Source organism: Ciconia boyciana, chromosome 4 (genome assembly GCF_034638445.1).
Source record: "Ciconia boyciana chromosome 4, ASM3463844v1, whole genome shotgun sequence".
Classification (NCBI taxonomy): domain Eukaryota; kingdom Metazoa; phylum Chordata; class Aves; order Ciconiiformes; family Ciconiidae; genus Ciconia; species Ciconia boyciana.
Window position 1 is genome coordinate 72,225,104 of NC_132937.1, and position 16,264 is coordinate 72,241,367.

The window sequence follows — 16,264 nt, forward strand, 5'->3', positions numbered from 1 at the left end:
AGGTTTTTGATGCTAGCTTGATACAGCATGGCATTTGCAAGCAGTGAAAAGCAACACATAAAGACCTCTCTCCTGGAAACAAGTATTTGTGGTAAGAAGTGTCAGAGAAGAAGCTGGTTTCTAAACCAAGAGGTGCTTACATTACACGTTGGTATTTTTTAACATAAAGAATGTGGTGTTTAGCTATTAATAAATACCTAGGCTTAAAGTAAATCAAAGACAGTATAACTGAACATCTGGCACCTGAAGGTGAATTTTGAAGTTAGTTCATTTTAAAATGAAGACTTCGGCTCAGAGAAAGGAGAGATGTGGGGCAAGAAGGCTATAAAGATTAAAAAAAAGCTTGGCTAGGATTTCTTGCTTAGGAAGGTTATTTCAGTAAATTCATATGTCATGGAAGAATGTAACTACATTTCCTACTTCAGCATTGTAATTGTTTATTACCATTCTTCATAGGGACCCAGGAAAAGAGGATTTCTGCACCATGAGAAATTCTCAGTAGGACAAAGACCATGTGACTAAAGAAAGCCCCATAGCTTTCTGCCCCTAGTGGCAGATCAGGCAAACCAGGAGGGCTGGAGGGGGCTGAAGTTGTCACTTGCATGCCGGGGACCAACGTGCTAATGTCATGGAGAGGGAGTAGCTAAGCAGGAAAAGGGGCAGTCCTGTTTCTTGCAGCTGCGGGGTGCAGTTGCTGGATTCCCTGGTGCCCAAGATGCAAATGTGGTTGTTGCACGTGTTCTGGTTGGGACGTTCATATCATACCCCTTTTCTCCCACTGCCCTGTCGATTCTTTGGCAGCTGCTAAGGGGTCAGCTGACACCACAGACGGTTTTCTTGGTGGGTGCACTGACAGAGTCTGTTTGCTGTTTCCAGGTTCTCATTAAACCTGGCAGAACGTAGTATCGCCAGGCCCCCTGTTCACTGCATCTCTAGAAACGAGCTAAGCCTGTCAGGAAGAGGAGAGAGACTGTCAAACATAGAGCATGGCTCCACAAGCTTTTTTCTTAGGCACAGGAAGCAGAGTAGGACAGAAAATGGGATTAAAGGAGGAAACAGTAGGATAAGGGGGCAAAATTAGAGGGAGGAGGGATTTTGGTCAGTTTCCAGATGTAAAGCAAAGCTGTTGCTTCTGCTGTGCCCTGATTTGGGTTCTTCTGTCCATGTCTGCCCCGAAGGCTAGATGGCTGGCATTACTCTAGCTGGTGGTGTCTGCTGACATTTGGACCGTTTCAGATATTTATACCACCAGAATCAGTCCATCTACTTAAGTGGTTTTAGAATTTTTCCTTGAGGACTTACTCTTTTTCATTCGTGTTTTATCCAGCCCATTGAGACTGAATGAAAAACTAACATTGGGTCAGAGCATCCTGACTTCTGTTCTAACCAGCAGCACATGTGGAGATTAGGCTCAGCGATTCCAGCCTCAGTGAGCCCTGCTTGCAGCTCTCAGATAACCTGCCTGGATGGGAGCACAAATGCAGTTCTAAAGCCAGGGCTTTCTTAAGCAAGAATGACTGTTTACATCTCTGTACAACCCTGTGTAGAGAAAGAGGGATAGAGATATTGCTACTAAACAGTATAAGCTTTGAGTGCAGGGCTCTGGGGGAAACTAACAAGCAGCCTCTTCTTCAATTAGTTCTTGCTCTGCAGCTTTGCTTCCCCTTTGAAAGCAAGTAATTTCATACTGCAGCAAGGAGCAAGTCTGCAGTCTACAGAAACAAAACAGACTTTGACTTCCCACAGCTCTCCACTTCAGGGGTTATCAGGGGTTATCTTCTTCAGTGATACCTGTCTGCCTCAATCTCAAATCCCATAAGCTCTGCAAGCATGGTCTCCAAAGTATCTAAACCTGAAGGTAGACTCTGTGCGTGTGTACGTGCCTGTGTGTGTGTAAAGACAGACGATCAATTATTTGATGTGGGTAAAGCTATTGAATTATTTTTAATATATGTTTGCTGTTTAATTCTCCTGTATGTGCAGAAATTCCCATTCGGCCTCAGATTTGAGAAGCAGGGTTTACAACGACAGTGCTTCTGCATTGTCTTTTGCCTCAGCAACTACAAACCTCTGGAGACTTCGCAGTGCACCAGAATGGAGGGGGGAGATTCACACTTCAGTAGACAGTCTTTGATAACCTTTTCTGATGTTTTACCATGGCTTAAAACCAGCAGAGACCTGACATAGATTCAAATTGCCAGGTACTGAAGAATGGAGAAATGATTGATAGGAGAGAAAAAATTACTACGTGTCCTTCTGGATTTCTAACTGAATAGTAGTGCTTTCAGAGTGCCAGATCACCTTGGAAAGTCTTTTTTTTTATTACAGCTTCATTTAACTGATATGCTATACACCCCTTGTATGTAAAAACAGTGGCTTCTACTTACACCATTCAGTTTTACTACTGTCCCCACTCCTGCTCCTCTTGTGTGTTCCCCAATACCGTATTGAATGGATTAGGGACAAGTTTAAGAAGTATCAGAAAAGGGATGCTTGTTTAAACCACCAGCATGAGATATTCACATACCTGACCTTGTCAAGTTCAGAAGAAATGTGCGTATGTGTGTGTGTGTATCTAAACATACACACACACACACATACACATGTGAAATCCTGTTAAATTAGGACCAGCGAGGGAGAATACCTGAGGCAGTGCAAAGAGCAAGGTGGCAAGCTGCAGATCCCCACAAGTTATTAACTTAACAGCAGGTAAAGAAACCTGAGAGCAAGACTACAAGGGAATCAGTCAAAATAAGGTTAAGTAAGAGAAGGGGAAAGAAGAAAAAGAAACTGAGGAAACTGGCTGTATATTGACTGTATTTGAAACTAGAGGAGAGGGGAAGACTGGGCCTTTTTTTCCAGTCAAAATCTGAAACGTAAGAAGTGAAAGAATCAGGAGAAAAGGAGCTGAGGAAGCAGACATGCTGGGTACTGACTAATGTGCAGCATTTCATTAAGTGCTGGCAGAGGACACAAAGACTGTTGGAAGGTGGTGTGCTCTTCCCTCATGGGACACACCAACTTTTTGTCTTACCTGCTTTTTAATTGTTGCCCTAGTAAAGAAAAGCCTTGAGGGATGCCAGAGAGATTAACATCACATGGCTGCTTTAAGTGTTGGTTGCAAAGAGCTTCACCAAAATGTGTTCCTACTGGTTTAGTGGAACCAGTGGTGAGCCGGGTGAAGACAAGGCTTGGTTGGCTTTCTGTCTGCTGACTTCTCAGCAGGTTTGGGGCAATGCCTCTACTGAGTGCTGGGTACAGCACCTTAAATTCCTTCTTCTTCCTCAAGACACAGAGAGGTAAGTTTGCTTGAGTGGCTCTTCACAACAGTGGCAGTAGCAATGTGCTGCTCCTGCAGAGAAAGATGCAGATTCATTTCCCAGGTGGATGCATTGCACTGTGCTCTAAAACACTTGCTGGCTCTGATGAAACAACAGCCTTCTGAGCGGCATGAATTGCACTTCATTGCACAACCTTTCCTGACACTCTGACATGAGTGTTTAACCTTCTAAAGGCTATTTAAGTTAGTCAGCGCTCCTTGGCATAAGCTGGTGCACACAACGCTGGTTGTGTGCTTACAAACTGGGGAGCACACAAACATTTCCTCTGAATTCTCATGAAATGACCAACTCCCACAGGGCATAAATCTGTTATGCACAATGGAAGAGGTTATACCCAAAAACTTGTAAAATGGCCACAGAAATGCACAGCAGTGATTGTGAGTATACTATGTTATAATAAACTCGTAGACTCATAGACAATTAGTCAGATCTAGTGTCTTGTGCAGCACTCAGATGTTTTTCCTAGATACTTGATGCCTGCAGTTAAGTGCAATAATAATGAACTGGAAAGCATGTTGCTGCAAGAACTTGCCAAATGGTGATGGGGGTGAAATAGTGATGCTACTCAGTAAGTGCCCAGAGATAGGTCCTGGGGAGTGTGAACCACATGCCAGCTAGTGTATTTATGTTTGCAGAGAAATCCTTTTGCGTGAACGCAGAAATTATAATCTTAGGTGGGAATCTGAAGGTATGAACCACGGAGAAAGTTGCAGTGTTTGGGGAATTTCCACCTTATTCCTGAAAGGGAAAGTACTGTAATACTTGCCCAGGAAATAAAAAGACAGACATTTCTTAGTTGCTGTTTTGTGATTTACAAACAGTGCCTACATTAGGGTGCTTTATATCTGTTAGTGGAGTTAACCTTTCTTATTTTCTGCTTGGAGAGTCTCACTCAGTAGTTCAAGGTTTAAAGGAAAGCAGAAAATGCCCATAAAAAGTAACAAATACAGCTTTTCTGGACATACAAATAAGGTAGCTTTGAGGCATGTTACCTAAAGACATTTTAGAGCTTGAAGGATACATACAATGGCCTGGAGTAAAAGCCAGAAGCTTCCTTTTGCCCTTTCCTACTGATTTAAAGCCTTGCACATTCTCTCTGAATTTCATTGCACTGTCGATAGTCAGCTGCAGTTAATTACTGAATACTAACTTTGATGGGCCTTGAAAGCCATGCTTCTGGAAAGAAACAACCAAACCGTATATACAAAAATGCAATTTCTTTTTAACATAATGGCTTTGCATCTTCTTAGGAAATGGAAATGTTAGAAGCAGTCTGAGTAGAAGCATAAGGTGGTTAAGAGGGACCAGAAAAAGCACTTACTATGTGGCCTTAATGTCGCACAGTGCTCAGGGATGCATTACAAAATCTGCCATGTAAGTAGCGTAAGCCCACAGGGCAAGGGCTCCTTGATTTCTTCTCTGTATTTGGAGGCCCTAGGAAAGACTTGGAGGGATATGAAATTATACGAAGCTTTTATCCCAAACCCCGTTACACATGCCTTTCATATCAAGGCAGCTTTGCCTAGTGACAGCTGTTGCAAAGCCCAGTATGAACAGCTGGCCAGTAAAAACTGGCAGTAAAAGCACAAACTGACCAACCTAAGTGGGAAAACACTCTTAAAAGCATGGTGCAATGCATTTGGCCTGTCTTTACGCAAAGCAGATCTTACTTTGTGTTGAGGGGAATGGCCCAGCAGGAAAACTGATCTGGAGCAGTTATATGGTGCTGGTAGAGTCACATCAACATATACATAGCCATGGGATGATGGCTGTAAACAGATGAAATGCCACACTGGCATCAAGCTGTTGCACTGCAGCTTTGTCTAGTAACAGACCACAAACAGACCTGGGCTAAGCCCAGGACAGTGACAGGCACAGGCAGTCTGTGCCTGCTGGGGCACGCACTTGTCACATTACGAAAAACGTGCCACTCACAGGTAAAGCAAAGGAGTTGTCACGTATGCTGCAAAAAAACATACCAAATCTTTCTAGCAAAGAGGTGGGACATATGAGAAGCAGTTTTGTTTGGGGGAATGACATTTTAAGCTTTGAGGCTATCTTTCTGTATCAATGAGCATAGCAGGACCAGTATCAACTCTGCTTCACTTTGCAGAATGTCTTTTGTTTCCTTTTTTCAGAAGAGTAAAGCATTTTAAAGCCTCACTTCTCCTTTTCCATCTGCCATGACATGCCTGCTACAGCCTGTTTCCTTTCCAATGGAAAGGTTAAAAGGTTACCACTATTCAGTATTATTAAAAATGGGGGAAAAAAAAGATTCTGCTTGCCAAACACCTGCAAGTCACTGACGCCAGTTTCTTCCCTCACCTGCCATGCACCCTTTGTCACAACTTTACATGAAATCTCCCTGTCATCACAGCTCAGGCTTCAAACCTGTGTATTAGAGGAAGCAGCTCACAGCACCGCTAGTTTCTGGAGCAAACACCAGCTCTCGGCACAGGCTGCACGAGCAAGGGGCGGCAGCGCAGGTGACTCTCGGGAAGCTGAGGCCCTGACACACCGGCACTTTCCGCTTCCTTCAGCATCGCAGCTCGGAGGCGGGACGGCCTCACCCCGCTGTCGCAGGCCGCAGAAGGCCGAAGGGCAGGGCAGGGCGGCAGGGCAGGGCAGCCCGCCAGGGCCTCGCCGGCCCGGCGCAGCCTGCTGACGCCATCCCTTAACGCCACCGCCTTCCGCCGCCCGCCCCAACGGCCCCACCGCCGGGGGACGCGGACCTCAGCCGCAGAGCGGGGGCTGCCGGGAAGCTTAGCGCCCCCCCGCCCCCCCATGCTGGCTTCCCATTGGTGCGAGTGTGGGGCCTACTTCCGGTTCGGGTTCACACCTCTCCGGAGGGGTTGGCTGGCCGCTAGCCAATAGTAGGGATCGGCGGGCAGGTACGGGGGCCGCTGGTTGGTCAGCGGCGGGGCAGGGGCGGGGAGAGAGGGAAGGGGCGGAGCGCCGCGGGTGCCGCCCCGGAGAGCCGGAGGAGCGGGGCCCGGCGGAGGTCGGCGCCGCCCGGGAGGATGCGGCTGCGCTCGGGGGTCTTCGCCTCCTCCTGCCTCCTGGTGGAGGCCCTGGGGGTCGCGCTCTTCCTCCGCGGCTTCTTCCCGGTGCCCGTCAGGTCTCTGCCCCGCAGAGAGGTCCGCGGGGACCCTCCCGCCGAACCGGCCCCGCCCGGCCCAGGTAACCCGAACAGCCCGCCCCTCCCCTGGTCGCCGAGGCAACGACCCTCCCCTCGCGGCCCCGCACGGGCGGCGCCTGGTCACCGGGGCAACCGCGCTCCGCCCCCGCCCGCAGCCCCGGGCAACGGTCGCCGCGGTGACGCCCCGCCCCGCCCCGGCGTTGCCGGCCCCGGCTGTGCCGCGCTCGTCGGCCAGAGCCCGGCGGGCTGAGGGACGGGGCGGCGGAGCCCCGGCGGGGCCGGGTGTCTTGCCGCTCACCGCTGCGTCTGCCGCCGTCGGGTTGTGTTGGGTCCCGCGGGTCGTGAGGTTGCAGAGGCAGGAGCGGCTGGTGCGAGCCCCCTGCCGCGAGGCCCTTCGGTGCTGCAGGACAGCGTTCTGTAGCGCCATGGTGCTTCCAGGCCTGTTTCGAAATAGTTGAGAACTTCACTGCTTCTGCATGTAGTTATTGACCACTGCCAGCACTGCCTGCTCACGGGCGCAAAAAGTCTTAAGCACCAGCTGTCGCATTTTTGGAGGGTGTGCTTTTCTGTCTTTTTGTTCCCCTTTCTCTGTCTCTGATGCAGCCGTCATACCCGTGCTCTTTCATGGTAAGTTGTTTGCATTAAATAATGCTGCTTCAGTTATAACGCTTCACGTGCTTACTATGTGAACTTACTGGTTGTGTCGTGCTTGAGAATCATTGTTTCTGTGATGCTCACTGCAGCGCGTGAGTGTCTTAATGCCACTTCAGTGAGACTTTAACACTTTGGTAGTGAGGAAGGCAACTAGTAATATAGGTTTCCTTCACAGTCCGGTCAGATTGCAAAGTGCACAATATTACTGTCCATTACTCTTTCTCTGAAATCATGGTCTCTACAGGTCCTGCTGTATTCTTTAGCTGAAATTGTGAAACCAAAGTTTTCAACGAAGAGTCGGTAGAGGATGTGCTAATACATAGCTGTCTTATATGCCCAGTCACAAGTTGTATTAAAATAATGTAAAGACGAGGAATGTGTACTTGAAGGAGTGTTCTTCACCAGTGTTTGGAGCTTGTGGGGTGAAACTTTAGGTTCAGTGGACAGCTGAATTCAGTAGTATTTTGCTCATACAAAGTTCTTGCTCGGGACATCTACTTATGGTTAACTTGGTGGAACAGGACTGTAACTGCCAAACTGGGTCTTTAGCTTCTTGTTATTGTTAATTCTTCTAAAGTATGTGACATTGTGTTGGGACAGGCTTACTTAAATTGCGAGAAACAGTGGAGGGAAGAGAAGGTTGTGTAACTTAGAGCGTGGTGCGCTGATATCTGTTAAACAGGAACACTGAAAGAATCTAATCTGGTAACAGACCTGAGTGGATGCTGTCAAATGGCAGGTTGCTTTTTAGCTGGGGATTACCAAGACTGTCAGAGATGTTTGATAGGCTGCTGTGAGTGAAATGTTGCACTCGCATGTGATTATTAGCAGGAGACTAGCATGGAGGGAGACTGTTTGGGTGGGAGGGAAGTGTCAGACAATTGGGTTTTGAAGACTGGTTTGAGTTGAAGAGTATAAATGTGTACCACAGGGCTCTACAACATTTTAAATTTAGGCAAGTCACTAGTAATCCAGCTATAGGTAGGCAAAAATGGAGTGACAGTGGAAGAATACTTCCTTTCTGTAGTTCTTGGGTTACAATTTGCTTGCAGAGTGATCTCTTGGTCTGGATGATAAGCTCTAAAGGCAGGGGATTGCTTACTAAACCATGATACAAAAGGCTTTCAGCCTACTTTAGATCTGTTCAGAAAAGAATGTTTCTTCAGTGCTTCTGTATTTCCTGAATGTTTCACTTTGTAAGTCCTGACTGCCATTGAATGCATGCTGTCTTGCCTGTGGGATGACTGATAAAATTGTGTTGTTGCTTGTATAATAGTGAATCCTTGCAGCACATGATTGTCGTAAGTTTTTGGTAGAACCTATGGTTTTGTTCACTGCTTACAGAAGTTCAGCTTCATTTAAAGTAACTCTTTTCTAAATAAGCATAGCAGGGATAAATAAGCATGCCACATGCCAAGAGTGGCACAATGTGTTGCTTTAGCTATCTTATAATAAGTATTTTCAGATGGCTTGTAATCGACTCCTAATTCCTTTGCACTTCTCAATACTTTGACTTGCTGATGAATAACACTGTAGGGAGGGAGTTGTGGTTAGGGTGTATGTATTTGTGATCTGAACATTTTTGGTGGCCAGCAAGTTTTGTTTCCGTAAGCAAATGGATAGGAGTAAATTATGAAAAAGATTTAACTAACAGTACAGCACATCCAGCTGTGCCTTCTTGTTTTTCATTGAGTGCCAAAGCATGCCTGCTAAGTTGATAATTCATGTCCTGGAAAAACAACATTATCATTTTAATCAGGGTTGCTGGCAGTTAGCATTTTGTTGTTGTTGAGACTTCCTTCTTCCCCCTGCTGTGCCCTCCTCCCCAGTTTCCTTATCTGGAAAAATCACTAGCAGCAACGAGTCTGTGAATGTCAATTTATTGATGCTTGTCTATGTACCCAAAAATACAGTTTCTGAGGTTGTTTTTTGAGGTTCTCTTGTTAGACACAACATTATCCTTTCCAAATTGTCAACCACTTACTCCAAAACACATTTTACCCTAAAGGAGTAAAAACCCTAACTTTGTAAAATACGTGTACTGAGAAGTTGATTCACCACAATGTTGTCTGAGTAGAGATCTATGAGTAGGATCCATTCTACTTCCATTTTGTCCTTCTGTGTTTTTTCCTGTTAGAGATATGGGACCTTTAGAGGCTGGGCCAAAAACTACTGCTGTAAAAGCTAAATGTCACCGTGTGGACCAAGCTCAATGCAAATGAAGAGTTGCTGCAGCCAGCATTAAGTCCATACAAGAGAAGGAGGTGGGCTTGAAGGCATGATGCTGCCTGCTACCTGATGCACAGTAGCATTTTGCTGTGCCCGCCCACATAGCATGTTTAGGGGATTCTGGAATTGGATTTTGGCCCTGCAGCTGCCATCGCTGAACTTCAGTCTTCTACCTTGAAGGGTGCAAGAGTGAACAAATCTTTTCCCTTCAAATTTCAGTGAAACTGTCTATTTCTTTGTAATTTCCCTGTTCTCTTGTGGTGGGATTTGATTGAGAGGCATTGCTTGAGATATTTTCTGATGTGCAAAATTGGGTATTAGCACAGGTGAATGCTGCATCCTTTTTCTAACAAAAGTTGTCTGTCGCATATATGTAGTTCAGCTTTACTAAATTAACCAGAGAGAAGGTAGCAGCTATCCCTTCTTATTCCTTTGAACATTCTCCATTTTGTAGCTTTTCCTTAATTCTCCCAATTTCACATTGTGCATTCCATTCACATTTTGTTTTCCTTCCTGGATGCTGTATTGGATTTTTTGTTGTTGTTACTGCATCATTCCTATGCTGGATGGCCTGAAGACTCAGCTTCCTCTGATTACTTCTCATGTTCGCTGTTGTTTGCAACGTCTTGCTTCTGAATATAAAGTTAATAAAGAAGTTGGAAGCACTCATTTCTGTGGTGAAGTTGTCCTTTATTAAAATTTGTTGATGACTTTCATATACCCTTTTTTTGTTGTTTAGGAACTGTTTCTAACTGGACCAAAATTCCACCACCACTTTTCAAAAAAGCTGTCATCGTGCTGATAGATGCTTTGAGAGATGACTTTGTGTTCGGATCCAAAGGTAAACAGTTCATGCCATACACTACACAAGTTGTTGAAAAAGGGACATCCCACAGTTTCATTGCTGAAGCGAAGCCACCCACTGTGACTATGCCTCGAATTAAGGTAGGTGTTTTTTTTCCACTTAGGGTTGTTTCATTTGAGAAAGTTTTGATGGCTGGGTTGTTTCATATACTCGGAGTTGGCATAAAGGGCAGGTTTGCTGTGTTATTGCAATTTGTGGCTGAAGCTCACTTCGCCATAGTAGTGCATGTGATAGAGTCCTGATTTGCTATGGCCCAGAGGTGCTTCCTCCAGGAAAGGTCAGGTCAGGGATTGAAGGAAAGTAGAGAGGCTGAGTAAGAGGAAGAGGTGGCAGCTTCCACATAAGTCACTTTGCCTTCTTTTGTTCCTTTATTTGGTAGCTCTGTGGTGGGAAGTTCTGTGAGAATCAGTTAAGGGTGGTTAAGGCCCTAGTGCAGGCTTAAATGATTGACACAATCTTTTCATTTGTAATCACGGGAGGAGAGTAGCCTCTCAGTCCTCAAATTTTCCAGTTGTCTTCTATGCAAGAACATTTTTGTTGGTATTTCTTTGTGTTCTTGTAGCTTCTGATAGGAAATCCAGTGTACTGTAAATTTGTTTTGTCATAGGGATGTTTTTGCAGAGCTTAAAAAGAAAAGGTGCCAAGCTCCAGGTAACTGAAAGATGAATTGTGGCTGTGTCCTCTAAATACTTGATCATCCAGGCTCCTCAGTGAGGGATCTGAGTGACATTTCTTGCATTGAAGAAGCTGAGAGAATGAGCTTTGATAGGTCAGCTAGAAGGCCAGTGAGAGGGTGAGGGGGAGACAGTCTGGTAACTCTTGATAGGTGGACCTCATTGCATTTTCCAGAAGACTCTTAATTACTGTTTTGAATGTGCTACCATTGTTCTTGTTGTGTTAAGTCAGTTTATGTAGGCCTTCTAAACGGTCTTCTGGTGATTTAATGGCCAGTAAATGAAGCAAATTTCAACTGGCATACTAAGTAATTTTGCTGTCCACTAAGACAATATTATTTTTACCTTTCTGTAAAGCAGTTATTATCTCTGACACCAGCTAGCACTGTGTTGTGGCAAGTGATGTGATGTGGCATGGCAACTCATGTGTTCTTTTACTTTATTATGTTTCTTTATTGAAAGTATAATTTCTCTGCCCTCTGCTTCATTGCTTCCTCTTACACTAATACTGTCATCTGAATATTGGAAACTTTTTTGGTTTCTGTTAATATGTCTCTTTTCTTTCTTATTTTATGTAGGCTTTGATGACGGGTAGCATACCTGGTTTCATTGATGTTATTGTGAACCTCAATTCTCCAGCTCTGTTGGATGACAATCTGATATGGCAGGCAAAAACAGCTGGGAAAAGAATAATCTTTTACGGTGATGATACCTGGGTTAAATTGTTTCCGAAGCATTTTGTGGAATATGATGGAACAACATCCTTTTTTGTGTCAGACTTTACAGAGGTGAGAGGCTTTGTATAATCCCAAGTTAAATGGCATGAGTATAAACACATAGTGGCAACTTCTAAGAATGAATGGGTAAAACTATCCTTATTCTGAAATATGAACCTAGCAATTAAGTAGAAATTGGATTTATATGTGTTTTCAGTATTGGCAATGTGGAGCTAAGCATTTCAGTCCCTCATGCATATGCTGTGGGAATTGTTTGGATGATACAGTAACACACAGTTTGTTACTGTATAACTTTCCTAAACATGATATTCTTACAAAACTTGTTGTGGTAGGAAGTTAGACCACTTGCTTTATTTAAAAATTCCACTATCCATGTTTGCAGTTTGCTATCACATTTATATTAGTATGTGCCATCTTTAAAAGGCCCATTAATGAATCATCTTGGTCTCTTAGAGGCATACTTTCTATAGTATTGTATTGCTTTTGTAGTTGCAATATGAATAGTGTTTTAATATGTTCTCAAAGAAGGAGCATAGAAAGTAAATGAAACAAATTGTGAAAATTCTTATTTGGGGCACACTAAAAGAGTAAATGGTTTGGCAATTTTAGTTTGTATTTCAAACCTGTATGATTTGTAAAACCTCAGGCTGTTGACCTGCTGCTGCTGACGTAAGTATTTTATCATCATGTTTAGGGAAGTTAGATAGGTCTAACGTGAATTGGAAGATGCTTTTAATTGGTTACTTTAATAAGACTTGCAGAAGCTTCAACATGGATTGGAAAAATGCAAACATGCTGCTGGGTCTGCGATTATATGGCTCTCAAGCTCTTTATGCAGTCTTTATGCTTTCTGAATATAGTCCATTAAACAGAAAGCTTTTTATAGATTTTTAGATAGTTATATCCAGAGTCAACAGAGCAGTGTTGCATGTGAAATTTTGTAAGGATTTTTAATATCCAGGGAGAAATATATGCAGCTAAATATAGGTTGTCAACCTAAGCAGGAGAACCCGTGAGTTAGGCCCCAAATAGCACATTTCAAGTAATTTTTCTTTCTTGCTATGTGGTCATTTCTTTTTCTCACAAGTACAATCTTTTTGTGTTTGCACAGTAGCAAAAATTGAGTTGAAAGAGCAGGAGTGGGTTTTTCCCCTGTGCTTCCAAGTGCCAAAGAGAGGCTTTTCCCTCTACCTACTTCTTGTGAAATGATAAATCAGGAGTGTAAAGGATGAAAGTGACTGAAAATTTATTGAAACAGTTTTTAAAAGTATCTGTGGAAGCATAGCAACCCATTTTCTCTGTTTGTAATCTAATGCCTCATAACCACAAAAGAGTGAAATGGGGTGAAGAATCTGTTTTGTAAGACAGATTTTTTGACTGCCTGGCATTGAACTAATCAATATGATTTTTTTTTTCTTTTTTTTTTGCTTGTTAACATTGTGAATTACTGTAATTCTCGTCAACTTCTACAGAATTTTCATGGGTAGTGCAATCTAATTTTTCTGTGCTTTTTACAAGAGGGAAATTATTTTTACCTTTTAATTGTTTTCCTTTTATTTCTGAGGTTGATGATAATGTTACCAGGCATTTGGATAGAGTGTTAAAGAGAGATGACTGGGATCTCCTAATACTACATTACCTGGGGTTGGACCATATTGGACATATGACTGGGCCAAATAGCCCATTAGTGGGACCAAAACTTCGTGAAATGGATAACATCCTGAAGAAGATTCATATTTCTCTTCTTTCAAAGGTAATATAGCTCCTTCTTGGATCAATGTCTGTTAGTTGCAGACTAACTTTAAAGTGCTTGCTTGTTTGTGGGTGGTAGCTTGTTTATTCCCAGACCAAAGTGGGTATTCTGTTCATTTCCTCCCCTGGCCATTCCCCAGTTAACAGTATTGTGTAACATTTTTAAGGATTTACTGGCTGACCTTAGTAACATCTGTTAACAGTCTCTTTTGAACAGCTGTGGGAAATAACTCCCCCTTGGTGTGCGGGAAGAGGAGAAGAATGCATGCCAAAATTCTCTTATTACTCATGAATTAAAATGGTGATTGATGTGCTTTCTGGTAATGAAATTCAGCAGAAGGAATAATGGGCATGTATAGGTAATGGCTCTGATTTCTAAAGTTGTGAAGGCATACCTAATTCTTAGATATGGAAAAGATTCAAATGGAAATGGTGGTTGTAAACAGCATTTTTCTTATGCTAAATGTAGCACGTAAATTACCAAATCCAAATATGTTTTTAGATTTGGAAATATAGGATGTCACTTGTCTAAATAGTCTGGATGTTGAAATACCAAGTCCTAATTCCAAGTGGCCTGAAGCTCTTTTCTTGTTTGTTTTTGGCAACTGCAATTGAGAATGGCTGCTCTTAAAATTTCAATAGTATTTTTAGACAAATGGATGCTATTGTATGAGAAGAGAGGTTAAATCCTGCTTGTGAAAGTTATAATCTCATGAATGTTGCGGTGGTTTTGCCGCAGTTTGTTGTTATGTTTTGCTTTTGTCGACTATATGCAAGCCTTTATCTCAGTTTTAGAATACAGAAATAATAAAAGCACTTTACTTTTGGGTACAACAGGTACTGGTAATAAGAAGAGATGACAAAAAGCTGCTTTGTTGTTGAATGACAATATTTATTTTCTGCTGTCTGATTTGTTAGCTCAAAATTGTTGTACAGGCCTCACTTACGTTTCTGTTTCTCTTTCTTCAGAAAAATAAACATAATTTGACATCAGTCATGTCAGATTTCTACCCCAAAGGCACTTGAGAGACTAGAGACTATTAGAAATAGGATTATCTTTTTTAATATTAAATTTCTATTATATTAATATTTACAATATTAATAATTTAGCATTTGTATTAAAAACTCAATGAAGCTGAAGAAATGGAGGGGGGGGAATACTTCTCTGTTAATGCTACTGCTCCTGGTCTCCTGATTTTCTTCCTACAATATGATGACCTTTATTTAATCCTTCAGTCAGTTTCTTGTGACTCTGTAAATGAGGGGCTTTTTTAAAGCTTTTTTGTGGTTTTTGTAACATATTGACAAGTATGTTAGATATGTATGTGTGCCTTAACTGTTAAAAATTAATATTACTGCATAACACTTAGCTGCAGACTAAGTTCTCTTGTAATCTGCCCCAGATGTTGTGAGCCAATTTAAAAAATAGAATTTATTTTGACAAATATTCATGTGTGAAAATGGTAAAGATGGTGAAGCATTATATATACGCATCTTGTTTGTACAGTAATGTGAATTTATTTCTGTGACTTGCAGGAAGAAGCTTTTTTGCCCAATTTGCTAGTTGTTTGTGGGGATCATGGGATGTCTGAAACAGGTAGTCATGGTGGTTCTTCAGAAGGAGAAGTGCACACACCACTGCTGTTTATCAGCTCTGCTTTTGAAAAGAGAAGTGGTAAGGATCAAAGAAGCTTGAACGTTTTTAGAACACATTGCCATCTCTAATTTATATTACCTCTAGAATTCTTCCTGAAAAGTGCTTTGGTTTGTTCTTCAGATATCTGGCAAGGCCCATTCTTTGTGACCTAAAACTCTGGATTTAGCCAGAGTTTGCATCTGTGTCATGGTGAAACCATGACTTAAGCTTTGTAACCACTGAGAGAATTGGTTACTTCTCAGATTATAACCTTTTACAGCACTGTCCTACTTGAGTGTTGAGAGCTAATATCTGTTGTCAGGATCCTGGGATACTTGTAAATGGATAAGATTAGAAGTAAAATCCTATTTGAAGTGAGTTTTAAGTTTTGTCTTTCTTGGCCAGAATATTTCGCTGGCCTCCATTCTTCCCTCTCAGACAGCCAGGATAGAGGAATAAATGAGAATTTCTCATGCTGAGAGTAACAGGAAAGAGGAAGGATTGCTCTTGTGAAGGGGTGAGAGATGACAGCAGTGAAAACATCACTATTGATTGCTAAGCATTAAGGAAAGAATATGGAGCATGATTGTATTTACTGTATTGGCCAGGCAGTTAGTTTTAAATAATTGATGTGAGTTTAGCTGTTTCTGAAACTCATTTTCTACTTGTATAATATAGCTTAAGGTAAGAGGCGAGAAGGGAATGGTGTGGTAGAGAATCTTTAGAGTAGAGCCTTGCTTAAATAAACTCCTTGACTGGGTGAGTCGGTGAAATACCGACTCAGGAGTGAATATTTTCTTCAAAATAATACTTCCGTCTGCCTTTCATTCTGCCTCTTGCTCATTTCCATCCAACTTCCTTGCTTTTAAAGCCTGTTTGCAGAACCTTGCCTTGTTTATCTTGCTAGAGGTTCCTGCAGCACAGTGGAAGTACATTTATCTGTCTGTCATTTATAAAGCTGTTATCGAGCTGCAATAGAAAGCATTGCTTGAGGAGTCATTGAACTCTTTTCATATGTAAAAAGAAAACAAAGTCAAGAGCTGACCAAAGCTCTTAGGTAAGTTTTTGCTTTACAGATTTCACCGGTGTGTGTTGACAGCCAGGCCACATGAGCGTAGATTCTGTAAATGCAATCTCTTGTTCATTGGGATTAGTTTCTGTTAGGTTTAAACTGAAAGTGCAGTTTTTACAATACAGTGAAATGTATCTATTCACCTGTCTTTCGGGATTGAGTTTG

At 42.6% G+C, this 16,264-nt stretch overlaps 1 protein-coding gene and 1 long non-coding RNA gene across 4 annotated transcripts in view; one reads left to right on the forward strand and one right to left on the reverse strand.

Annotated features, from left to right (window-relative positions):
• Positions 1–453: 453 nt before the first annotated feature.
• On the reverse strand, positions 454–5,966 carry LOC140651130 (uncharacterized). Its single transcript, XR_012042282.1, has 4 exons — positions 5,733–5,966; positions 4,663–4,785; positions 3,035–3,352; positions 454–949 (listed from the first exon to the last, which is right to left on the reverse strand). It is a non-coding gene; the product is annotated as an uncharacterized lncRNA (long non-coding RNA).
• Positions 5,967–6,314: 348 nt separating this feature from the next.
• PIGG (phosphatidylinositol glycan anchor biosynthesis class G (EMM blood group)) overlaps positions 6,315–16,264 on the forward strand; it is a 100,800-nt gene continuing 90,850 nt past the window's right edge. For all 3 annotated transcript variants that reach the window (XM_072860016.1, XM_072860017.1, XM_072860018.1), the window contains exons 1-5: positions 6,315–6,521; positions 10,103–10,308; positions 11,481–11,690; positions 13,204–13,392; positions 14,928–15,066. In XM_072860016.1, the coding sequence (XP_072716117.1) occupies positions 6,362–6,521; positions 10,103–10,308; positions 11,481–11,690; positions 13,204–13,392; positions 14,928–15,066 (904 nt within the window). In that variant the 5' untranslated portion in view covers positions 6,315–6,361. The remainder of the gene's footprint in view (positions 6,522–10,102; positions 10,309–11,480; positions 11,691–13,203; positions 13,393–14,927; positions 15,067–16,264) is intronic.